Source organism: Pteronotus mesoamericanus, unplaced genomic scaffold (assembly GCF_021234165.1).
Source record: "Pteronotus mesoamericanus isolate MK-2021 breed Mesoamerican mustached bat unplaced genomic scaffold, CSHL_Meso_final scaffold_167, whole genome shotgun sequence".
NCBI lineage: Eukaryota > Metazoa > Chordata > Mammalia > Chiroptera > Mormoopidae > Pteronotus > Pteronotus mesoamericanus.
The window spans coordinates 15,976,017-16,002,987 of NW_026555308.1; the positions used below are offsets into that span (position 1 = coordinate 15,976,017).

General features: G+C 38.9%; 1 protein-coding gene and 1 pseudogene across 2 annotated transcripts in view; one reads left to right on the forward strand and one right to left on the reverse strand.

The window, feature by feature from the left end:
• LOC129083751 (S-adenosyl-L-methionine-dependent tRNA 4-demethylwyosine synthase TYW1) overlaps positions 1-26,971 on the forward strand; it is a 177,849-nt gene that overhangs the window by 98,972 nt on the left and 51,906 nt on the right. For both annotated transcript variants that reach the window (XM_054589685.1, XM_054589687.1), the window contains exons 12-13: positions 16,533-16,710; positions 21,004-21,139. In XM_054589685.1, coding sequence (XP_054445660.1) covers positions 16,533-16,710; positions 21,004-21,139 — 314 coding nt within the window. The remainder of the gene's footprint in view (positions 1-16,532; positions 16,711-21,003; positions 21,140-26,971) is intronic.
• Positions 12,362-12,940, reverse strand: LOC129083263 (40S ribosomal protein S11-like; annotated as a pseudogene).

Here is a 26,971-nt window from a genome sequence, read left to right on the forward strand (position 1 = left end):
GTGGCCTAGCTGACTTGCTTCTTAAAATTAACCATCATAGAGAGCAATATCAGAAGCAGGCAAATGTCAGTAATCTTACCTTTATAGCCTGTGAAGTATATTTTGGTTTAGTGCTTATGAGGTAACAAAACTAAATGTTATGAGAATTTTGACAAGTGAGAAAAGGGAAAATGAGACAGATGGTTTGCAACCAGAAAAGTCAGAGTTCGTGCTGCCTGTCACTACCAGACCAGTGAGTAGAGACCAGAATTGAATCTTTATGGGTGCTTTATTAAAATGCCAGCAATCTGAGAAGATGGCAGGTTATGTACCCTAAAAACTGTCTTAACATCTCATCTCAAGCCGACTTTTTATAAGGAGAAAAAAAGCTTAGGTAAGGGGTTTGGAAAAAGATTAATCAGGGTTTCAGTCCATCTGGCAACTTTTCTAGTATTTCTTTATCTACTAATCAACAATTCTCTTATCTGTATCACTGGACATTTCCTTCTTGGATCACAGTGGCTCAGATACCATCTAATGGCTTGCAGAACCCCTGAGGCACCAAGGTTGAATCACTTGTTGACCTCCTGGAGTCACGTTAGGTCATGCATTCCAGATCTTGGAATAACAGCTTTGCACATGCATTAATCAATTAAGCCTATTAACTATAACTAAAGCTAACATCTTTAACTTTGAGTTTCCCTATCAGTTAGACAAATAGGGCCAAACAATTCAAGCAATTTACACTTGAGAGCACAGAGTTTATTACTCTCTTCCCTAACTAGAGAGTAAATTGCTTAAATCACCCTGGTCAAGAATATAGATTACAGAAGCCTAATAGTGCCATTAGTGCCAGCCAAACCCAAGGACAGATGAAGTCAGGGGAATAAATAACAAAAAACCCAATCGGAACCAAACAAATCCAAGAAAGAGGCAAACTGACCAAAAAATGACCCTGGTCCCTCTATGCACTCATTTTGGTACGTCAACATATTAAAAAGGACACCTGGAAAAGTGATGAATATTCTCCTAAAACCCTCCCCTAGGATTCCTGCCCTCAAGACAAAGGATGCCAGTGCTGGCTCTTTCAGTACCACACCATGCCCTTTCTTTCTTGGGCGGGGACTTTCTCCTAAACTGCAGGAGTCCTCATGAAACTTGTAACCAGGAGAGCAGTGGGCAGTGGTGACAGCTCATCCTGGGCTAACCCCCTGAAACTGTCTCCAAGGCCCCCTCTTCTTTGACTTTCTAGTGAGCTAACAGCAGCCCTGCCTTGGCTCAGTACTGTCGTCATGACTTTTGCTTCTCAGTGACCTGACAGCAGCACCGCTTTGGATCACTTCTTTCCTATACTTTTCTGGGGAGCCAAAGCAGCTCTGCCGAGGCTTTCTCCTAGTGCTTCTTCTACCCTAAGCCCTTCCTTTGTTTCTCTGCCCCAACTTTAATAAACATACTCTCAAAAACACCTGGTCTCATATTGTAAAATCTTTCCTGCATGAAATCAAGAACCCACACACTATGGGCCAGCCTGAGGCAAACCCACTCCAGGCCCAGTCCCTTTCCTGTGACCCTTACAAGCCAATCGAACTCTTAAATGACAGGATGATGACTGAAGCCATAACAATAACAGGATGTATGTTTCCTGGCCATCTGAGAATCTCCCTAAATGAATTGTGTCCCAGGCAGTTTGTGAGGGGAGGAAGCAGCCCTGAGGAATAGACATTCATTTTCCCATTCTGAGATGTCCTTGACTGAATGACAATCTGAGTTTTGATAGTAATTCTTCTGACAGGAACATTTTTGCAAATGCACTTTAAATGGAAATAAGTAATGAATAAATCATGAAGCAGACTTATTCATGTTAATACCATGTGTTAGGTGAGCTCGTTGTACGCATGTTCTTTGTTAATGTTGACCCTTAGATTGAACGTGCCTGTTAAGAGAGACTCCTGATATCTAATTGGACTCAAATTTATAAACAGAGTCTAGGAGTCATTGCTAAACAGAAGCCTCTTATGCTATTTGAAATTATGGGGAAAACTGCCTGCTTCCTGCACTGTGTTTCTGAGCCTTTTAAACAAGCTCCTAGGCTTGTAAATCAACTGATTGCATCTTTACCAACCAATCAGAGCAGCTCCATTCCAACCAATCAAGATAGTGCTGTTTGGATCAATGAAACTGTGGATTTGGAGTCATTTGCATAGAAGTGGCCTAATCTCGGACCAGGGGCGGGGAGTCTTCTTTACAGGAGCCAGCTTCACCTCTGCCTCAGTGGAGTGCACTGTGTTACCACCGAAGACTGTATTTCACCAGCTGAAGCTACAACACTGTATCTAGTGGTGTAACACCAGAGCTACTTGGACTGCTGTTTCATGCGTGAGCTTTCTCACAGCCAAGCTGTTTCACAATTGAGCTATATCCCATTGAACTGTTTTACAGTTGAGCTGTTTTCACTGAATAAGATTTCCCCCTTCATCCCATTCCAAACTGGGGCCTCCTGTTGTCGATGAATTGGTGGTGATGACCTGTTGATTGTTGTCAGACGAACTTCTTAGAGGGACTTGCCCTGTGCCGAAAGGTGTATCTCATTAGTGACCTTGTGCTTACTTTAATTAATAGGCATCTCCAATGGTTTGCCTTCAAGTTCCCATTACGTAAGAAACAAGAGCTTTACAAAATACATTGTCTTCTAGGGAGGATGATAGATACAGGATTGCGGGGAGAAAGAATAGAGAGTATGGATAAGTGAATTCTGAATAGCAGTTAGAGTGCCAAAGGGGGACATTTCATAACTTCATTCAGTTTTTTTTTTTTTTTTTTTTAGTTTTATTTATTTATTTTTAGAGGGGAAGAGAGGGAGAGAAACATCAAAGCGTGGTTGCCTCCTGCACGCCTTCTACTGGGGACCTGGCCTGCAACGCTGGGCATGTGCCCTGGCTCGGAGTCGAACTGTGGACCCTTTGGTTTGCAGGCTCACACTCGATCCACTGAGCCACACCAGCTAGCGCTTCATTCAGTTTTTATCGGTGGTTATAATCTGGAGTTTTCTTTTTTTTTTTTTTTCCTTTCATCCTCACCGGAGGACATGCCATGCTTATTGACTTTAGAGAGGGAGAGAGAAGAAGAGAAACATTGATTGGTTGCCTCTCTTTTGCACCCTGACCAGGAATTGAACCTGCAGCCTTTCAGTTTACATGACTATGCTTCAACCAACTGAGCCACAGCAGTTAGGGCAAAAGTTTTTATTTTCATGAACTTGAATTCCTCTTGCAATCAGGGAAATCTCTATGTTCTATCATTCATACCTAGGGGATACGGTATAAATAAAACAGGTCACCTTTGTTTCTGGATAGTCAACCTCAGACTAAGGATGATGAGGCTACTTGCAAGTCATACTTCTTCTGAACTCACTGCTCCTTTGGGTGCAGCTCTGAGCTGGATCCTACTTTTGACTCTAAAGATGCAGAAATGTAACTCTAGATCTCATTTCAGCCCCTGGTGCAGTGTCTGTTCTCTGTCTTCCCCAAATCTGAACTACTCAATAGAGAGACTGGCCGGGATAAGTGGCTTATCTCATGTGACATATAGACTTCCTCACTTAAGATGCCCTGCAGGAAACTAGTTCCCCTTTCTCTTCTACACTCATATTAGATCCCCAATGTTACCACTCTGTGTCCCCTTGTTGCTTTAAAAAAAAAAAAAAAGGATCCCTGGCTGTTGTGGCTGAAGTTGGTTGGAGCATCATCCTGTAAATTTTTGAAAGGTCACAGGATTGATTCTCCATCAGGGCACATGCCTGGGTAACAGGTTTGGTCCCCAGTCGATGTGTGCAAGAGGCAGCTGATCAATGCTTCTCTCTCACATTGATGTTTCTCTTCCTCCCTCTCCCCCTCCCTTCCCCTCTCTCTAAAATCAATAAGCATGTCCTTGGGTGAGGATTTTTAAAAAATGGAAAATTGTTTCTGGTTTCCTTGGTTGATACTTGGGAAAGATTTTCCTATAAGAAAAATATTTGAATTTGATGAGGTGATATTGAAATAGACTTATTATAATTCAGGTATATAACTAATTTCATTTTGTGGTTTAAATAATTTCCATTTTAATACAGTTATAGTGTGGGAATATAAATTTTATGCTTAAACAAAGGCTTAGAACAGGATTTCTATTGGAAATTACAGGTAATTTTCAAAAGTTTGAAGCCATTTCCTTCTTAGTTGTTTGTATTCTTGGTATCTTCAATTTAGCCTCTCTTTATAGGTCCACTCTTAACTCACTAATACTTTCCCTTTGGCTTGGAGTCCTTTGTTTTATAGGGTGATTTCCCACCTCCATGATGAATACCTGCTCTTTCCCATGGGTCTGGTCCAGCCATCTTATGATTTTATTTTTGTGTAGGACGATACTTATGGGTATTTGTGTCTGAGTTTCCAGCTTTAGCTGAGTGGCCAGCCTTGAACAGACTTTGAAGATATTTTGATATTTTAAATGCTTCTATTCTCAATTCCGAGGGCAATCAGTCCTTTCAGTTATTTCATTGAATCATTAAACCGTCTTTCTTTTCATGTCCTTTATTAGCTTTCCCTTTATACATATGCAGAATCAACTTTGTATTGATTACAAGTGGTCAGAGTTTCACTGCAACTCAACATCGTTTTATAATGCTGCCTGCCCCCCTCTAAATACCACCATGGCAGGGAGAAATAGTTCCCTTAGGTTTTGTTGGCTCAGTTTCCCATCAGTTCAGCAGACATAAAATGAGTGAACCCTTACTAGAATGGCCTCAATGTTGAAGATGAAAGATGAAAAGACATCATTGGTTGCTAGATGTTTTTTTATCTCTAGTTTAAGCTACAAGTGAAGTAAGGCAAAAAATAAAGGGCCTCCCGCAGATGATTTTCGCAAATAGGTATGTAAAGTGCCCATCCAAAAGAAATGTCATGCTGGCTGGTGTGGCTCAGTGGATTGAGTGTTGGCCTGTGAACCAAAAGGTCGCTGGTTCGATTCCCAGGCAGGGCACATGCCTGGGTTGCTGGCTGGGTCCCTAGATGGGGGCGTGTGAGAGGCAACTGATCTATGTCTCTCTCTCTCATTAACATCTCTCTCCATCTCTTTCTCCATCCCTTCTCCTCAAAAAATAAATAAGTAAAATCTTTAAAATAAATAAATAAATTTAAAAAAATGTGGAGGTAGGGAAGAGAACACCACCTGCTAATTATTATCTGAAGCTTATTTATGAAAAACCTCAGAGTGGCAGTGGCTTTATCAAAGATATATTATGCGGGGTGGGACAAAAGTAGGTTTGCAGTTGTTTGTATGGAAAATAATGCAATAATTAATAAATAATAATACAAAAATAAACTTTTTTTGTGTACTCACAACTGTAAACCTACTTTTGCCCCACACTTTATATGATGTTCAGCCAGGGAGGGTTCTTAGGAAGATCTTTGGTCAGCAACTGTATTATAAGAAGAAAGGAGAGAATATTTTATTTCAAATTGATCCAGTCTTTAGAAATATGAATATTAGTATATGTCATTATACCTGAAAAAGACATAAAAAATCATGTAGAATAAAGAGTTATTATTAACAGCCTGCTTTCTCTCTTCTAAAAGAAATAGGAATACACTATACTTAACAATATATCATGTTTATCTCTGTGTATTCAGGCTGATTACTATAACATTAGAATGAAATATCTGGAATCCAAAGTTATTGCTTTGGAATTTTTCAATGAAGTGAGGATGAGGTATGATTCATAGTTAATCTGATAACTATAGTAATTGTCCAGGATCAGGCAGTTGTGTTCAGGATAAGAGAAAGGTCAGAAAATATACTCCAGAGACAACAACAAGAATAAATCAATATACACAGTTATTAGAGTATTATTGACTATATTCCCTATGCTCTGCTTTACATTCCCATGACTATTCTGTAACAACCAATTTGTACTTACGGTATCAGATGGGTATGAAATTTATCAGGATAATCACTAAGTTATATAATATCTTACCACTGGGGTATACACCTGAAACTAATATAATAATGTATGTCAACCATAATTGAAAAATAAAAAATGATTTAAAAAGTAAATGAGAATTACAAAGCAGAGTTTAGTTGTGAAAGGGATACAGTTTAGGGAGACATGAGGACAGATTTTGTGTGTGTGTGTGTGTGTGTGTGTGTTTGTTTGTGTTGAGAGAGAGAAATGCACAAAGGGAGAGAGAGGCAGGTGAATAGATTTCCTACCAAAGTGTAATGTCTGCTGTTCCCTGGACTGTCTTCCTGTTCCAAGACTTCTTTCCATTAGAAATTTGGAGGATGTCTTATTTTCTGACACATTTCTTTGAGGACTGTGAAGGAAGGCATGAGGTTGAGTTCCTGAGGGCCTTGTTTTTGCGAGGAACACTGTAATAGCCTCTGGTGTTTAGCATAAAATGAATTGTGCTTTTTTGAATGAGAGAATCAAGTTTTTAAGTATTCTCAAGGCCTTACTTTTGAGAAAATTAGCCTCTTTCCCACTTTGTGCATCATAAAGCCTTTTCAGGAAAAAATACTGTTAAATCCCTGATTCATCACTTTAAAAAGTTTAGCCATAGAGTTTTTAAAAATGAAATTATATGTTTTTATTTAATTCACTTAACATGAATATTTCATCATGGGTTCTTTTTAAATTAATTAGGGTGACATTGGTTAATGACATTATATAAGTTCCAAGTGTACAATTCAATAATACATTATCTGTATATTGCATTATGTGTTCACTACCCAAAATCTAGTCCTCCATCACCATATATTTGACCCTTTTTACCTTCCTCAGTTTCCCACCACTCCACTCCTCCTCTGGTAACCACCATACCATTGTGTGTGAAAACACTGAATTTGTTTTCTTTGTCCTTCTGTTGCTTTCTGTTTTATATCCCACATATGAGTGAAATCAGATGGCCCTTATCCTTTTCCATCTGACTTAATTCCCTTACCATGATACTCTCGAGACCTATCTATGTTGTCTCAAGTGGCAGTATTTCATCCTTTCTTATAACTGAGTTGTATTCTATTGTATATATCTTTACCCAGTCATCCATCAAAGGACGCTTAGGATGTTTCCATGTCTCAGCTACTGTGAATAATGCTGCAATGAACATAGGGGTACTTGTATGTGAACAAATAAATGTTTTCAAATTTTTCGTTTATACACCCAGAAGACATTTTGCTGGGTCATATGTTAGCTCTATTCTTAATTTTTTGAGGACCCTCCATATTCTTTTTCATAGTGGCTGAAACAATTTACACTCCCACCAGGACTTGTTATTTTTTGTCTTATTGATAATAGCTAATCTAACAGGTGTGAAGTGATACCTCATTGTGGTTTTGATTTGCGTTTTCCTTACAGTTGGTAAAGCTGAGCATCTTTTCATATATCTGTTGGACATTTGTGTGTCATCTTGGGAAAAGTGTTTCTTTAGGACCTCTGCCCATTTTGAAAACTGGATTGGGTTTTGTCTTTGAGTTGTCTGAGTTCTTTATATAATTTGGATATTAGCCAGCCCTTAATAGGAGGTATTGTTTGCAAATATTTTCTCCCATTTGCTTGGTTCCCTTTTTGTTTTGTTGATGGCTTCTTTCTTTTGCAGAAGCTTTTTAGTTAGATATACTTCCATTCATTTATTTTCCTTTTACTTCCTTGCTTTTGGTGTCAAATTTATACAATCTTCTCTGAGACCAAGGTCTAAAAGTTCAGCAGCTATGTTTTCTTCTATGTATTTTATTGTTTCAGGTCTTAATATTTAGGTGTTTGATCCATTTCGAGTTAATTTTTGTGTATAGTGTCAAATAGCAGTCTAGTTTCAGTCTTTTGAATATGGCTTTCCAATTTTCTCAACACCATTTACTGAAGAGGCTTTTTTTTCTCCATTGTATGTTTTTGGCCCCTTTGTCAAAAATTAGTTGCCCATAAATATGTGAGTTAATTTCTGGGCTCTCAGTTTTGTTTCATTCCTCTGTGTTTTTCTGCCAATGTGATACTACTTTGGCTATTGTAACTTTGTAGTGTAATTAGAAGTCAGGGAGTGTGATGGTACCCCTCAAAATTGCTTTGACTATTTTGTCTTTTGTGGTTCCATACAAATTTGATGATTTTTTTTGCTGTATTTCTTTGAAAAATACCATTCAGATTTTGATGGGGAATGCTTAAATTTGTAGATTACTTTAGGTAATATGGCAATTTAAGCAATGTTAGTTCTTTCCAGTCATTGAACACAGAATATCTCTCCATTTCTTTGTATCTTCTTTGATTTTTTCCAACCTCTTGTACTTTTTTAGTGTACAGGTCCTTTACTTTCTTTTAGTTTATTCGTAGATGGGATTGTTTTTGTTACAAGTGTAAATGGGCCTTTGCATGCATCTTGTTTGGGACTCTTTGTGCTTCCTGGACTTACGTTTATATTTCCTTCACTTAATTAGGGAAGTTTTCTTTCATTATTTTTTCAAATAGATCTTTAATTTCTTGCTCTTCCTTTTTTCCTTCTGGCACCCCTATGATGTGAATGTTGAAGCTCTTGAAGTGGTCCCAGAGGCTGCATATACTATCCTCATTTTTTGGGATTCTTTTTTCTTCTTGTTATTCTGATTGGCTGTTCTTTTCTTCCTTTTGTTCCAAATCATTAATTTGATTCTCGGCTTCATCTACTCTGCTATTGTTTCCCTGTAAATTGTTCTTTATTTCGATTAGTGTATCCTACTTTTCTAACTGGATCTTTTATATGCTCACTGAGATCCTTGAGCAACGTTATAACCAGTGTTTTGAACTCTGCTTCTGATAGATTGCTTATCTCCGTTTTGTTTAGCTCTTTTTCTGGAATTTTGATTTGTTCTTTCATTTGGGCCATGTATCTTTGTCTCCTCATTTTGGCAGCCTCCCTGTGTTTGTTTCTATGTATTAGATAGAGCTGCTAGGAATCCATGTCTTGGTAGTGTGGCCTAATGTAGTAGGTGTCCTGTAGGGTTCAGTGGCACAGCCTGCCCTCTCAGTCAAGCTGGGCGCTCCCGCTGCGCCTTTTGTGTGGGCTAAATACACCCTCCTCTTATAGTTGAGCCTTGGTTGCTGTTGGCAGGTCAGTGGGAGAGATTTACCTAGGCAAGTCAGCGGCAAGGACTGCCTGTGATCACTGACCACCAACCTCCACCCTCCATGGAGGATCAGCTTACAGGGGCAGGGTGGTTGTGCACCGATATGGTCTGTTGCTGTCCACTGGTTGTACAGGCTCCTGGGATTTCCTGGGTGGTGCACGCCAAGGTCAGCCCCCACCTGGGTGCCACCCTGCTTGAGCCATAGAGCATTCTGAGATATCTGCTACTTGTGTTGGGTTTGGAGGTTCCCAGGGGAAGCCAAGCTGTAAATTTATGCTGGCTGCTGCTAGTGCCAGGCCTGGGCTCACTGAGGACAGCTGTTGCTTTGTTATAGGATCTAGGAAGTTGTACAGTATGAGCCAAGACCAGCCATTCATATGGAAAATCAGTTTGGCTGGGCCAGCCAGTTGTGTGGGGCAGAGTGTTGGGATCTCCAAGTGGGTCAAACAGTATTAGCCAGGTTGATGGAGTCCCGGATATGGCACCAGCCTGCAGGGGAAGGGCTCAGAAAAGGGACAGTGGCCTCTGCTAGCCCTGATGTCAGACATTTCAGCCTCTATTAGTGCATTAAGCTGTGACCTTCAAGCTGCCGTCCTGGAGCTGGAGCTCAGAGGGAGTGAGTCTGAGTAGGTGAGTCCATGTATGGGTTCTTTAAGAAGAACTGCTTAGAGCTTTAGCAATTTATTCCACTGACTGAGTCCTCACTGGTTTTTGCACCCAGGAGTTGTAGGGACTGGAACCCTGGGCTGGGGGGCCTTATGTGGGGCTGGGACTCCTTGATCCTGAATAATATTCCTCCCTCCTAAATTTTTATCCACCACACATGGGTGTAGGAGCTGCCCATTCTGTGTCCACGGCCCTCCTGCCACTTTGGATGGATGTGGTTTCTTTAATTCTGTAGTTGTCAGACTTACATTTAACTGAATTTCTGATGGTTCTGAGTGATGGTTGTTCTATATTTTAGTTGTAATTTTGATGTGGTTGTGTGAAGAGGTGAGCCATGTCTGCCTATGCTCCTATCTTGACCAGAAGTCAATTGTTATTTATTTTTTTAATACAATTCTCTTCTTCCACCTGAGTCATTGCTAGATTTCTATCTTCTGTTGTCACTATTCTTACCTCGATCTGATCTGCTGTATTCTGTAAGCTTGCTAGTTCCCCCTTTATCTCATTTACTGTGTTCTTTACCTCCATAATTTCTGTTTGGTTCTTTTTTTATAGTTTTAATCTCTTTGGTGAAATCCTCCTTTTGATCGTTGGTTTTCTTTCTGATCTTGTTGAATTGTTTTTCTGAGTTTTATCTTACTGAGTTTTTTCAGAACTGCAATCTTGAATTCTCTGTCATTTCAATCAGAGTCCTTTATGTTTTTAAATTTGTTTTCTGGAGACATTTTTGTCTGAAGTCCTTTGTTACCTTGGTTATTAATTGTGCTTGATGGATTATTTCTCTGCCTGGGCATATAGTGGATGAAAACTTTTAGAAAGTGTATTTGACACCTTAATGTTCAGCAGGTTGATATGTAGAAGACTTTCTTTTACTTTTCAGTAGGTGATGCTGAAGGCTGAAGCACAAATTTTCATTTCCTTTTACCGGCACTGTTGGGAATTTTGGGATCTTAGTGGGGTGGTGTCACCTTAGCTGTGGAAAATGTACCGCATTCCCCAAGGAGGTGGGCATTCCCTTAGACCTGGTCACCTCTGTCTTCAAGCACCACTTATGTGGATGGAAGTGGTGGGCTCTGGGTTTCTCGTATATTCCTGGTGTTGCCTTCCTGTAGCCAGAAGTTGCCAGGACAGCTGCTGTGTCTGAGTTGACCCTGCTGCCCTCCACTAGGTTGTGCCATGAGGGGTTGCAGAGGAGTTGGCAGGGGGCCGTGGGTTCACACTTCTGCAGCTCTGTTCTCTCCAGTGGGTTTAGCTTCAATGAGTACAGACCACTTGACTAGTATGTTTTTTTCAGTTCTTTTGCAACCTGCCGAATGAGGATTTTACTGCCAGTGGGCCACAGGGGGATGGAGTGGGTGGGTTCCCAGATCTTTGCGGAATTCTTTGGTGCTGGCGGGCTGTGGAATGTACTGCTGCTCTGCCCGTGACCCTGTGCCCAGCTTCAGTGTGGGCAAGCCACCCAGGCACAATTGCTCTCTCTAACTCTCTCATTTGCCTAGTGGGGGTTGCGCTTCAGCCCTTCAGTGGTGTAGAACATTTGGGGCTGTGGAGATTGCTCAACTGCAGGTGACTTCAGTCTCTCTCTCTCTCCTCCCTGCACTGTTTGCTCACATAAATTCACCTTCAGATGTCTCAGTGCTTGATGTTTCAGATGTGTTTGTGTGCTGAGCAAAGAATCCTTTGTTGAATTATAGCTATCAAACTTGTCGCAACTTTAAAGGGGAGACACCTTTATTCACTTGAGTTAAGACCTTAGATTTTTCATGCCACCGTGCTGCTGCCATCACTCCCCACAGGGCTTTTTATTTTGGTCTTGCTTTGTTGTTTGTTTTTAAGTTGTCTAAATGGACAGGTTTGATATTTTTAGTTGTAGTTTCAGAAAATATAGAATTTTATTTATTTGCTTTTAAATTTTCCTCATTCTTCCCTGGCTGCTCTTTGGCAATGTTTTTTGCTGGCCCCTCTTCTTTTCCCTAGATATGAGAGTATCCTAGGATGCTACTCTTATTGCCTTGATAAACTTGTTTGGCCCAGGAATGGAAATACTATTTATTCATTTGCCAAAATGTTTATAGCCACCCAGTCATTTCTTCCTGAATCCAAACTTGAATGTTGGACACATCCAGATATCTAACAGATATATCAAACTTCACATGTCTAAAATTGAACACATAATATTTATCACCAACCCCATTACCTGTTACCCCCAGGCCCTCTAAATTTTATTATAAAAATTAAAAAAACAAAAAATCAGTTTTTCAGCCATACCAGTCACATTTCAAGTGCTAAGAGTAGCTGATGGCTACTGTATTATGAATCGTAGGTAAAATGGATGAACAGGGTCAAAAAGTACAAAGTCCCATTTATAAAATAAATAAGTCATGGGGATATAATGTACGGCATGGCAACTATAGTTAATACTGTATTGTATATTTGAAAGTCGTTAAAATAGGATACTTTTTTTTAAGAGGGGCAGCATCTTTAGGCAAAACAGGTTGGCTTCACCCAGAGATGAGAGGGCAGAGGTAGTATTTGGCCCCCATTCCTGTTCTTATGCCCCAAAGAGTAAAAAGGAACCCCATCTTTCTCATTAATCCTGCTCATTGCCAGGGACAATACCTCCCTCTGGTAAGGTCAGACCCCAGGAGCCTGGACTGTGATGGATAAGATTATTTTCTTTGGGGGAGTGGGCAGGTATCTTGTCTGAGAACTTCTGGAACTGCTTCTTGGTGCCACCAGCCATGGTGACCATGAGCACATTGAAGTTCACAGTCTTGCTCAGGGGCCAGGACTGACCCACTGTGACAGTGTCACTGATCTGGACGCCTCTGAAGGAGAAGGACAGGTGCACTGACATATTCTTGTGGTGCTTCTCAAAGCAGTTGGGATGTACTGGAGGTAGGTCAGCAGATGACAGTGGTCCTCTGCATCTTCATCTTGTCACCACACCAGACAGATGCACCCTCAGATGAAGATGTAAACAGTAAAGGGATGTTTCTTGTCAATGTAGGTGCCCTAAGTGGCCTCGCTGGGCACCTGGGAACCCAGACTGATGTTCTTGTAGTATTGCAGTAGCTTCTCTGCCAGTTTCTCCAAGCAGGACCCCCTTCTTATTTTGAAAGATGGGGGGCTGCTTTTGGTACACACATGCAGTCTGAATATCTATCATCTTCATGGCTGCCTGCAAAAAAAAAGCAAGGAATGAGGTCTTAAAAGTTCTTATCACAAGAAATGAAATTGTAACAATGTGCGGTGATGAGTGTTAATTCAGACCTACTGTGCTGATCATTTCACAATAATACAAATATCAAATCATTATGTTGTACACCTGTAACTCATATAATGTTATATGTCAATTATATCTTAATTTTTTTAAAGATTTTATTTTTTTGCTTTTAGAGAGAGGGGAAGGGAGGGATAAAGAGAGGGAGAGAAACATTGATATGAGAGAAAAATATTGATCGGTTTCCTTTTGCACGTGCCTCAGCTGGGGACTGGGCCCACCACCCAGGCGTGTGCCCTGACTGGGAATCGAACTGGTGACCTTTTTTCTGCTTTGTGGAATGATGCTCAACTGAGTCATGCTGGTCAGATCAATAAAAAAAAAATTATTGAATCTCTCTGCTATAGAATTTGCTGATTCATTATGTTTAATGTTTATTCTTTGTCTCTCACATGCAATAATATAAACCTCACAAAGGCAGAGGGTTATTTTTTTTTCCATTTTTATTTACTGATAGAAAACTTGCCCAGAACAGTGCTTGGCACATAGTAGATGATCAAGAAATATGTGGTAAATTGGATGGAATTACCATTTTATTTAAAACAATTGAATTTCTCTGTTCAATTCACAAAATTTGTTACTAGTAGTAGTAATAGTAGTAGTATAAGAATATTTGCAGCCAACACTTTTTCAATGAGTATGGTTTGGGTCTAGCCCCACACTAGGGATTTCATGTTTTTCATGTGGCTTATATCATTGAATTCTTATATTAGTTATATTTGTGTGTGTAACCCTCTTCTTATAGATCAGGGAAAGGGTGTGGAGAAGAGTGAGTGGCCTGACCAAGGACACAAAAGAGCCAGATTTTGGACCTGGTAATCTGCCTACCAGTGATTAGAGCCTAGCTAGTTATTCTGCTTTCTGAGCTTTTGGTTAATTTTGCATTTCAGGTTAAGTCTGTCCTTCTACTCATCTGCTCATGGGGGGGTTGAAGTTAATGGTATTTTTTTTTTAACAGAAAAGAAATTTTATGCTTAATTCTTAGTTGTCTTGGCAAACATGGTGAGGTAAGGATCAAATTTTATTTAGAATCCTTATTCATTTGAGTTAAGATCTTAGATTTCAATAACTTTAAATTACGCATTCAAAAATACTGAATTGAAATACATTCCTAGAACTGCAGTTTGAGAGTCACAAAAGAAGAGATCACCTGCCACTTTTGTACTGTTCTAGCCTGTATTCTGTTGGTTTACCCTCTTGGGTATTTACTTGCACTTGCAAGTTTCCATGTAGGGCATGTGTATGTGTATAAAATAAAATTACTTCCTGGAAACTAAGGCACAAATGAGAGGTGAAAACTCATTTATTTTCTCCAGGTTTGTTGTTAAGGTGATAGTGGTGACTAGTGTTTAATTACTTTAAGAAGCCAGGATAAAGGTGATGATAATAACAAATCCTAAGTAACTGTTTATTGTGTGCCAGGCACTCTGCTTAAGCCTTTACGTGCATTATTTCATTTAGTCCTAAAAAAAAAAATTACTGAGGTAGGTACTGTTTATAGTTAAAAACAAACAAACAAAAAAAGATGGATGGCTAGTAAGTGCCTGAGAGGGGGTATGAACATGCCTGCCTACCCTACCTCCATGAGGAATCTGTGTTCTCTAGAGAAGATGCAGTCTTCAAAAGGAACCTACAGATAGTTGATAGATGTAGCTGAAATAAAGGAGCTATTGATACATCTTATTTTACACTCTTTCCAAATTTTTCACATTCCGTGTTAGATCGAGGGATTTTCATGAATGCCTTCTACATTAAATCCAGAGCAGTACTTTTCCATCCACACTGTACATTGGAATCACTTGGAAACGAACAAGGGAAATGGGGATAGGCTCATAGATGGAGAGCAGGATGGCAGCTGCGGAGCGATTAGGGCGTGGAGGGACTGAGCAAAAAGGAAAAGGACTCCTGCACATGGCCAACAGTGTGGGGATTGCTGGGGGGAGGGTGTATAAGGGGACTAAATGGTAATAGAAAAAATACAATAGAGATTAAATTTTAAAGAGAGAAAGAAAAACAATACAAATGCCTGAGTTCCTCCTGGACAGTAGGATTTTTTAAAGTTCTCTTGTAATTTCAGTGACTGAGTAGAGTTGAAAACCAGTGGTTCCCACATGTTTTTGCTTGTCGGAATCTCCTGGAGGGCTTAAAAAACTGATGCCTGTGCTCCTCCCCAGAAATTGTGATTTAATCCTGCTCTACAGGCTGGAGTCTGCAAGGTGTAACATTCCCAAGTGATTCCAATGTGCAGACGGGTCTGTGGACCTGAAAGTTTATGCAGTGGTTTTCAACCTTGGCTGCATTTTAGAATCACCTGAGGAAAATTTAAAGCTCTCATTGCCCCAGCTGGCACCCACTCCAATTAACAGAATCTTGGGCGGTGTGCCTTGGCGGCAGGAGTTTTTGACACGCTCAAGGTAATTCCACTGTGAAGCCAAACGTGAGAACTGCAGGTTTCTTCTTTTTCTCTCCTCTTTACTTTTGGGTCAATTATGTGTAGTTTCTCAATTCAAAACACTACTTGACAAATGAAGGGGGGAGTGAATGGTCTAGCCGAGGCTTCTCCTTATGTAGATATGAGAGGGTATCCCCCGACAAAGGGGAATTATCTTCTGGAGGGCAGACCCTTTGTAGGACAAGCTTCCCCCACTAGGTGAGTGTTCTAGGAACCCATCTGTACCAGTCAGAGGCTGCAATTGGCTTCAGTGAATTTTTTTTGAAGACTCTTTCAATGCCTTTGCCTGTTTCATGATGGATGATTTACGAGTGCATCTGCCCCACGCTGTGCTGAATGTTCAGCGGTCTTTTCTTTTCCCCAAATCGGCATGACCCCTGTGCACCACCCTCCCTATTCACCCAATATTTCCCAAAGCAATTTTTTTTTGTTGTTTCTTGTGATGAAAAAAGTCCTCAAAGGGAAACATTTTGCTGATGTGGAAGAGGTGAAACAAAAAATGGCAGAAGCACTAAAAGGTATCAAACTTGACAAGTTCAAAAACAAATTTGAGCAATGGAAAAAATGTCTTGATAGGAGTATTGCATCAAAAGGAGAGTGACTTGGATGTGACTGAAATTTAATCATGTAAGAATAAATACATTTAAAAAAATAAATTCTGGGGGTATTTTTGGATCCACCCTCATATATTGAGTTCATTTACTTAGACCAACATGAAAGAATGCAGACTTAAGCAAATTGTGTTGCAAATAATTAGTGAATAAAGTTAGTTTTGCCTGCTTGTATTGATGTGGTTTAATTAGTACTAAAACCAAGAATGCTGATTGGTTTTTGTTTGAGTAATTCTACATTTTTTTCCCCCTCTGGCCCTCATTTTCTATTATTTGGCTAGTATCAAATATAAATTTGCCCTCTAAAATCAAAGAACTGTTAAGAAGAATATAAAATTTTTAATTAAGAAAAATAAAAGGAGTTATCCTCTATCCATGCCTTATTGAGCTTGATTGTTTTCACTGTGTTCTCTAGGAGTACCAGGTGTCAAAGAAGAGCGATTTAAAGAAGGAATGATGGTAAAGCACTGTGCATTATCCCTTGTGGGAGAACCCATCATGTATCCAGAAATTAACAGGTTTTTGGAGCTACTCCATGAGTGTAAAATCTCCAGTTTCCTGGTCACAAATGCCCAATTCCCTGTGGAAATCAGGTGAGTGGTCCAGTTTATGAAGATAGGCTGCTTGAATCTGTGGGCAGACACTTAGGTTGTTTCCATGTCTTGGCTGTTGTGAATAATGCTGCATTAAATATTGGGGTGCATGTATCTCTTGAAGATACTGATTTCATTCCCTTCAGATATATACCCAAAAGTGGGATTGCTGGATCATATGGTAGTTCTATTTTTAATTTTTTGATGATCTTGTAGATTTTGGATATTGATTTGCAGGTATTTTTTTTTTCAATTCTGTAGATTTCCTTTTCATTTTATTGATCATTTATTTTGCTGGACAGAAGTTTTTTAGTCCGATGTAGTCCCACTTGTTTATTTTTGCTTTTGTTGCTTGCACTTTTAGTGTCATATCCAAAATTGTTGGCAAGACCAAAATATCAAAGAGCTTTTCCCTGTGTTTTCTTCTAGGGCTTTTACAGTTTCAGGTCTTACAAAGTTTTTAATTCATTTTGAATTAATTTCGGTGAATAATGTGATACAGGGGTCCAATTTCATTTTTTTTCATGTGAATATTTAGTTATCCCAGCATCATTATGGAAGAGACTATCCTTTGCACATTGAGAATTCTTGGCTCCCTTGTCAAATATGAGTTGACCATACATGGATGGGTTTATTTTTTTGGACTGTTGATTCTGTTCCATTGGCATGCATATATATATATATATTTATGACAATACCTTACTATTGAATATTTTGAATACCATAGTTTTGTAGTATAGTTTGAAATCATCAAATATAATACCTCCAGTTTTGCTGTTTCTCAGGATTGCTTTGGCTATTCAGCATCTTTTATAGTTCCATAAGAATTTTAAGATTGTTATATTTCTGTAAAAAGTGCCATTGGAAGCTTGATAGGGATTGCATTGCATCTATGGATGACTTGGGGTATTATAGACATTTTAATATATTAATTTTTCTGATCTATGAACATGTAATATCTTTCCATCTATTTGTGTCTTCAATCTTTCATCAATGTTGAGAAGTTCTTGAAACAAACAGAATGATATACTTTCCAAGGCCCCATCCCTGGAGGCTGATTCAGTCTTGAGAGAGGTCTAAGAACTTCCATTTCCATTTGCTTTTGATGCAGATGGCCCTGAGCACACTTAGAGGAATACTGCTGTAAGGCTTGAAATACTGTTCTTGGGTTTCTGTGACAAGAGGCTCAGGTTGCACTGCCTGTGAACTGGCCACTTTGATGGAGGCATTGTGTCACCGGGCTAGGAGAACAGGCTCTGGAGTCATTTCCTGGCTTCAATCTCGTTGAGATTATTAAATATAAGATTATCCATGCATTTTTTTTGGATCCTTGAACAAGTTCCTTAACTTCTTTGAAGCTCAGTTTTATCATCTCTAAAATGGGCGTAAGTTTTTATTGTTTTATTTTTATTATGAGGATTCAGTGAACTGAACAAGAAAGGTCAAACACAGCACCATACGCTTGGTACATGATGCGTATTCAGTAAATGGTAAATACTTTTCTCCTCCTCCTTCATTCTCCTTCTCTTTTCCTCCTAAATTATTTAGCCTGGTGTGACAGCCCCATATTGTCTTAGAGTTTCTGATTCTAATAGTACTGGAAGTTTGGGCCACTGCAGTTATCTATCTATTTATTTATTTATTTTGCCCAATAGGATTATCAAACTTACTATTTAATCCTCTTGATTACTTACAAACAAATCCCTCTCCCTTTTTCCCTTTCTGTAGAGATTAGTAGGCCTACATCCTTACAGAAAGGAAAAAAGGGGAGAGGTATTTTTTTGTGCAATTACAATGCATTTCGTTTCTTTCTTTTTTTTTTCTTTAAAGATTTTATTTATTTTTAGAGAGGGGAAGAAGAGGAAGAAAGAGGGAGAGAAACATCAGTGTGTGGTTTCATTTCATGCGCCCCCTACTGGGGCCCTGACAACTGGCAACCCTTTGATTCGCAGGCCAGTACTCAGTCCACTGAGCCACACCAGTTAGGGCACAATGCATTTCTATAGACGATCATTTTCAACTCAGATTTAAAACTAGCAGGATGAAGGGGCATCACAATAATCATATCAGAATTCTTTGGGCATTTTCATTGGGTGTTTGGCTTAGATTGTTTATTCCTTTTCATTTGTTCTCAGCAGCAATGTGAGATTCTCAGGCACAGAAATTATTGTGATGATTTTAAGGATAAAACATTTTCTTGTTCTGGAGTAACTAAACTGATGCTATCTCTGTACACGCTGGGAGCTAATTGCCTGCCCTGGGGCATAGAGGCCTGCATCAGGAAGACAGTAGATCCCTGAGCTCAGAAAATTTCTCCGGCATTCTTTTACTGCTGTTGAATGAGCCCTGTAATTTCCAGGGACGCTTCCCCTTCTCCATTCTTTCTCTGCTCCCTGCAAAAGATCAGTAGACTCCTTGATTATAACATCTCAGTCATTTAGTATTGACAAATATTTCTTATTGGTACTGTCAGTGTCCAGCATTTCCTTTTTTGCAGATGATGGAGGTTTGTAAAATAACCGTGGCCTTTGAAATTTACTGTTCATAATCTTAAGTAGTTATGGAGACATAGTGAAAAGGTCAGGACAGTTCCTGTTTTCCATCCAGCAGCTTAATGACAAAGTCCTGTAAGTATCAGATGATGATAGCCAGTAGTATCCATTGAGACAGTCTTTTTTATTTTTATTGTTTTGTGAAGCATAAAGTCCTGGTAAGGTATCATATCTTATTTGCTGTTAAAGAGGCTCTGAGCACAATAGTGATGAGACAGAATGCTGCCATTACAGTATGCTATTGTTTTGCATTTTTAGTAATTGATGCCCTTTGCTCAGTAGTGACACCTTACTGAACTTTTAAAGATTCCTTTTGTATCTCAGTATTGGAGAGGGATTAAAGCAATGAGAGTCTGCCAATATTTCATCATGTTTTTCTTAACTTTTGTCAGAGCTTCTCCACTTTTAATAACTTTGGGTTTAGACCCTTATGATTTTTCCATATGTCACTAAGCCAGATCATTACAATAATTTGTTTGGCCTATGTGCCCTTAAAAGTTCTGCCAGCTGAAGGCAACATTATCAACTAAAAAGTAGCTTTCAGTCTCTGCCTGTATCACTGGATAAGAAGAAGAAATATGGTTCCTGTTCTTTAAGATCTTACACTCAAAGCTTGATAAAGCTGATACTGATAGATATAAAAAGCACATTAACCATTTTGATGGTGAATTTTATGGCATGTGAATTTTTAAAAATTCAGTAATGCTCAGTTTTTAAAAATGCATAGACTTTGAAACAAAATTTCATAAATAACATTCTAGGGGTAAATAAAAATAATGAAATAGTTATAGAAAATTAATAGTGGGAAGATTTAATTAGAAGATTATTAAAGGGGAATTTTCTTCTTTCTATGTCTCAATTTATTGAAAAGAATGAATTATGAGGCCCATTTGAAGGGAGAACAGAGAGGTTTTGGAAAAAGTACAACCTGGGCTTAAAACTGGCAAGAAATCTAGTAGATAAAAATGACTATGAAATTTGAGTCAGTGAATTTGAGAGAAGTGGAAAATGAGTGGTATTCATGGAAGCTGATTAAGAAGGCAAAGAAAAATAAAACTCTACCACGTACCTTTTTCTTCTGGGTTGTCCTTTGTAAGTGCTGGGTTGCTGTTGTCCTGGCTCTGCATTGCCTAAAGCTTGTTGAATAGGGCATTGTTTGCCTACTCAGGCTTGGCTTTGAACCCCTAGCTGCTCTCAGAGGCATAGGGGAGGCATCGGTGTGGCTCCATGCCCTTCAAAGAAGGCCTATGCTTTTTGGGTTGTTTATTGTTGCCTTAGAAAATGTCCATCAGTGAATTGATGATGGGTGGTGACCCATCAGCAGAGAACTCACATGGCTGTGAGAGATCAGCTATGTAAGTCTTGAGTGGCAGCGTTTATGGGGAAACTTAGATCCAAGATCCCTCCCCCTAATTCTGCTGGACTGGTGGTGCCAGACCTAAAGCTAGATCTTGTTTTGTTTATTTTCCATTAAAACCTAGTGTTTGAAGAGGGGCCAATTTTAAGTAATTATTAGGAATGGTGCCCAGTCATTTTTAAAAATAATCAACTGACAACCCATTGTCACATTATTAAAATCATTGTTTCAGTCTTCCAGGAGAAGTAGAAGCCTCTAGACCTAGTGAAATGTTTAATTACCACATCTATTATAGATTGTTAAGTTTTACATCATGAAAAGTCTGAAATAGGCATAATATATTTTTTTACTGTTGTGGTTGTTTTTAATTTTAAATTTACCAAGGAATCTCAAACCGGTGACCCAGCTATATGTCAGTGTGGATGCTAGCACCAAGGATAGCCTGAAGAAAATTGACCGCCCACTCTTCAAGGACTTCTGGCAAAGATTTCTTGACAGTTTAAAAGCCTTGGCAGCAAAGGTAAGAATTATGAGATCTTTAAAAGGAAATAAAATGAAGTAGAGGGTTCTCCCTACTTTTGTTTAAAAAAAGTAAGACTGAATAAAATATTTAATTTTTATTGTTTAATAAATATTTATTGAGTTCTTTTTAAGTTTGCAGCTCTCTGCCATATATATGTGTATGTACATATGGTGTCCACATATAGTATATGTTTAAATATGAAGTTAATTTTTGTGAATTTCTAGAACCGAACTTCCTATCTGATAAGGAACTCAACCTCAGAAAGTCCAAATCTGATGTTTTTTCTTGCAGACATTTGGCCTTTCTTATGTGTCCTCTTATGGTAAACTTACTTTCCCAGTCTTTTAGACCTAAAGTAACTTTCTGGTTCTTCTTTTCCATTAACCTCACACCTCAGTAGCTGTTATTTTCTGTTCTACCTCTCATCTTCTCTTGTAGCCGTTCCCCCTTTTTTGTTCTCTTTGGTTCTGCCCTTCAGTTCTTCACACTGTACCCAAATCTGACTGAAAATGAGAATCTGTATAGGAGCTTAAAATATTGTAATTTCCTATTTCTACTAGAATTTGAAAATCTGAATTTTAAACAATCTAGTTGACTTGATGTTTAGTGACTAGTTATGGGAATCACTGACCCAGCAAACCTACCTTTCTCTCCTTTGCCCAGGAATTAAGTTTGGCATTTCTAACCCCTGGCCCTAATGTACATTTCCAGAGGCCACTGTTCATAATATTCCCCAGGAATGCTGGGCTTCCCTGCCTGTGCTGCCATTTCTGCAAATGTGCCCAGCGCTTTTTCTGAGTCTTTTACTGCTGCTTCAGAGTCTAGAATGTCCTTTCTTTCCATGTCTTCGACTTGTGGAAATTCTATGCAACCTTCTAGGCTCAGCTTCATTACTGCCTCTGCCTTGAAAAGCCTTTTCCAGTTGCAATTAGCTGCCCCTTTCTCCCTTCCTAAGTTTTATATCTATAAAAACACTTTATTTCTTCTGTTTTATCCTAACTTCTTTCCCCAGCTTGGATTCCTTACTCATGTCTGAGTTCTACGTAATGTCTAGCACAGCACATTTTATGGTATTTGATAAATGTCTTTTTTAAGTGAATGAATTTGTGGAAACTCACCAGAGCTGATTAAATTTTAAAAAATTTTATACTGGAGAACTTAAATCAGTGCCCTTTTCGGCAATTAACATCAACATTATGTAAGAATGCAAAATAGGCATTACTTTGGTTTCTGATCTGTCTTAGATTATTTATAAAGCTGGTAGGTTCAGTGCTTGTCGGGTTTCTAAAATTTCCTGGTCTCTGGACTTCACCTTCAGCCATATTCTCTTCACTTGTTGCCGAGACAGTAAGTAGGAGATAACACGGTATAAAAATCAGAATGGATTTAGATGGGAATAAACAGCAGGAGCAGGAAATGTCAGACACATCTAAAACTGTTATCTGACTGTATTTCTGAGTCAGTGTGCAAGGTGAGAAGTGGGCATTAGCAGTGTGGCTTAATAGCTTGCTTTTTCTCTTTTGGCCAAATTTTCCACAAAGTGAGTTCTTGAGGTTACAAGGCTTTTCATGTCCATTTCAATTGTAAGTACTCTGGGTTTACTCACTGAAAGTAATGCAGTAATTTGAAGTTCTGCAGTATTTCCTAACCTGTGAGCTTATTACATATAATATCATTATTGTGTCCATGTAACTTGGGCTATTTAAACTATCTGCCTGCAGCCATGGCTGGTGTGGCTCAGTTAATTGGAGCTTTGTCCCATACACCAACAGATTGCGCATTTGATTCTTGGTGTGGGCACATACCTAGGTTGTGGGTTCAGTCCCCAGTTGGGACTCATATGGGAGGCAACCAGTTGATGTTACTTTCTTAACATCGATGTTTCTCTTTTCTTTCTTTTCTTTTTTTTAATTAATTTATTTTTCCAATTACTTTTGTCTCTGCCTTCCTACCACCACTTTCCCCTGCCCCTCCCCCCTCTTGATGTTTCTCTTTTCCATCCTATCTCTTTAAAATCAATAAACTTTTTTAAAAACCTATCTGCCTGCAGATTAGGGCAAATGCTTTTTTTGAAAAAAAAAGTTTAAGTTTTTCATTCTTTATATATGTTTTAAGATTTTATTTATTTTTCGAGGGGAAGAAAGGGAGGAGGGCAAGGGAGAGAAACATCGATGTGTGAGAGAAACATCCATCGGTTGCCTCTTGCACGCCCCCAGCTGGGGACCTGGCCCTCAGTCCAGACATGTGCCCTGACTGGAACTGGCAATTTTTCAGTTTGTGGGACAGTGCCCAACTCACTGAGCCACACCAATCAGGTTTTGTTTTGTTTTGTTTTTTTAAAGATTTTCTTTACTTATTTATTTATTATTAGAGAGAGGGGAAGGGGGGAGAAAGAGAGGGAGAGATATGTTTTTCATTCTGGTATTGTTTATGTTGTCATTTAAAAAAGATTTGTGGCAGCAAGTTGCTGTTTAAATAAAAAATGCTCTTGAAATTAACTCAAGCTATGTTATTTCCTTTTGAGTATTTGAATATTTGATATTATTGGTATTTTTGAGTGTTCTTTAACACTCACAAATAAAATGTGTTTGCTTAACTATATTAGCTATGATCAAACATATTACTAATATAATCTGACATTGTTTGAGTATTTAAATAAAAACTTTTAAATAAAAGTACTGTTTCAGATATTTCAAGTAGAACATCCATACTGTTATGTTACTTGTTTAGTCTTTTAGTACATTTGAGCAAGGAAAGGCATTCGAGGAGAGAATGTCTTGAACTTTACAAACAAAGAATTTTAATTTGTCTCAAGAGTTTCAGGTTACTTGTGAGCTAGTGCAGCCTGAAGTAGAGGAAGGCAGCATATTTTGTTTTTTACTTTTGGAAAATATGATGTGTTTTTCCAGGTATTTATCCTTTGTTGAAAGTTTCTTTTCAAATATGAGACAAGGAATATATTGGTACTGGAGTATGTAGGGATAAAAAGCAATTCCTTCTAGATAACAGCAAAAAATATGTGTTAGCTTCAATATCCGTCCGCAATAGCTATTTGTCATACAGTTCTGTTTTTGAAAAAGAGAAATCCATCTTGTACAAGACAACACTGCCTACCTTTGGCAGTAGACTTTTATCCACAGTGTGACTAGATGTGTTTTTGTCAGCACATTATTAGGCTAAATTGAAGATCTAGTAGGAAATTGAAGTAATTAATCCTTTGCCATGTTTAAGCAATAACACTGATATTCTTGAAACTTCATTTTTGAAAATAAAAAAGACAAAAATAATTCCTTGCATTACACATTCTTGGTTATAAAAACTGAACATTAGCCCTCTTTCTACAGATGTGAGCATGCTCTGATCTGACATTATTGGAATAATGTGCCATTGCTAAGAAGGGCTTATTGTACATTAATAAGATAGCTCTGTATCTAATGTTTGAATAGACCAATGTGTCCATGTAACCCACAACTTTCAGATTAAAAAACAAACATTTACTATTAGATCTTCTTATCTCTGATTATAAAAGTATTACATGTTGATTGTACAAACTTTGAGGAAGTAGAAATATAAAGGAGCAAGGAAAGAAATTACCTATAACTCAAGGACCTTGAGACATTTTGAAGTACTTCTATTTAATCTTTTTTTGGGGGGGCGATATGGGGGAGTGCTTTTTTAGATATGATTCAATTTTATATGCTTTTAATTTTTATTAATGTTGGGTCATAAGCATTTTCCCATGCTATTAAAATTTCTTTGTGACCTTCATGTTATGGACAGCTTAGTCTCTCATCCTACTCCTTGTGAGATAATATGTATATTACAAACCTGGTTCCTGACACAGAGCAGCTAAGACCCTTGCAAATTCCTAAGTGGTAAAAGCACTAGGAACATCTTTCGTTTCAATAAGATAGCTCTAGATGGGCTCCTGAATGGCTCTCGGATGGAGACTGGTCACCAGAAGGATCATGCCAAAATTAGAAGCTTGATATTTTCAGTCCCCTCCTCCCCTTCCCCACTTCTCTAGAGAGGGGAGAGTAGCTGGAAATTAAGTTAATGATCAATCATGCCTACGTGGTGAAGCCTCCATAAAACTCTCAAACGTATGGGATTCAGGGAGCTTTGGGGTTGCTGAACATAATGGAGGTGCTGGGAGAGTGGCAGCTTGGACTGGCACGGAAGCTTCTCAGTCCTTCCCACATATCTTGCCCTACACATCTTGTCCATCTGGATGTTAATCTGTATCCTTTATCATATTCTTTTACAATAAACTGGTAGACAGTAAGTAAACTGTTTCCCTGACTTCTGTGAGCCACTGTAGCAAATTAATTGAACCCAAGTGAGGATTGTGGGACCCTCTGATTTATAGCTGATCAGCTTCTGCACGGGTGACTACTTGGACTTGCGATTGGCATCTAAAGTGGGGTGGGGACAGTCTTACGGACTCAGCTAAATGCTAGGGTATCCGTTGGTTGTCACATAATTGCTTGGTGTGGGAAAAGCTCCCACGTATCTGGATCCAGAAGTGTTGTGAATGTGACAGTAGTGCAAGAGTAGAGGAGAAACACAGAAGGCAGTGAGTTTTTTCCTGCTTATTGGGGTCACAGAGTCATCAGAGACCTAGGTTCCTATCTTTCTCCTGACATTCAACATAGGACTTTCATTCTGAAGTTTACTTCCTAGTCCAAAAGGCTTGCTACAGCTCCAGTCATTATGTTGGCATTTCAGCTTTCATTTTGAGCAGGCAGTACAAGGATGGGTACAAGAGGGCACATCTTCCTTTTAAGATGATCTTTCATAACTTTTCCATTTGCCTCCTATTGGCCAGAACTTAATCCCTTAGTCACATCCTGCTGAGGAAAGCTGGGAAATCCTTTCGCTGGACGTACTGTTGTCACGACATAGGTCAGGCATTCTGCTCATAAGGAAGAAAGGGAGAATGCGTATTGGAAGGTGACTGGCAACCTACCATCAGTGAACTAAGCATTAAATTAAAATGTTAGACAGGTAACAGCAAAATAAGCTTATTAGGAAGAAGGAAATAATCAAGATAAAAGAAGAAATCAATTAATTGAGAGGGGAACCCAAGTATTTTACATATAGAAGGTTATTGATGCTCATTACCGAAGTAATCTCAGTGGTTTGGTGGAGATGGAAGGCAGATTGCATAATATTTATAAGAGGGACAAAGAACAAATGGTACCTTGGAAGGGAGACAAGACAGAGGCCTTTGGGGTTGGTTTGGGAGGTGTTATTAGTTGCTTGATTTGATGTGGAAGAGGTCTAAACATGAACATGTAGGTCGAAAGGAAGCTATAAGAGAGAATTGATCTTTTTCTGTCTCAGAGGTATGTTTTATTAATTTCTGGAGTAAAGGTTTCATCATTACCTCAGGATTTTTTAGTTATTCTGACATATGTGTTACTAAAATAAATAATATTCTTTACACTCATTTAACACAGTGTTTTTAGTAAGATTTAAAAAAAAATTAGTGATAGTCCTAGACTCCAAGTTGGAACTAAGGCTGTTTAACATGGCTTACTTGAGAGGTGGAGCTCTTTTTCCTCGTGTGCATACAGCATAGATCTTCATCAGGCAGAGGGTTGGGGAGGAAACAGTCCAAGGGACCCAGGTGGTTTTGTTAGGTAGCAGCTAAGAATGAGCTGCCAGGGGGGAAATAAAGGCAGGGCCCTCACCATTGTAATCTAACAAAGAACTTGTTGATACAGGAGGCTGGAAGCAAAAGGGAGACATGTCTCTCCCATTGACCCAGCAGTTCTGAGTCTGGCTGGATAAGGCTGCCAGGCATTTGGAAAAACACAAGCAAAA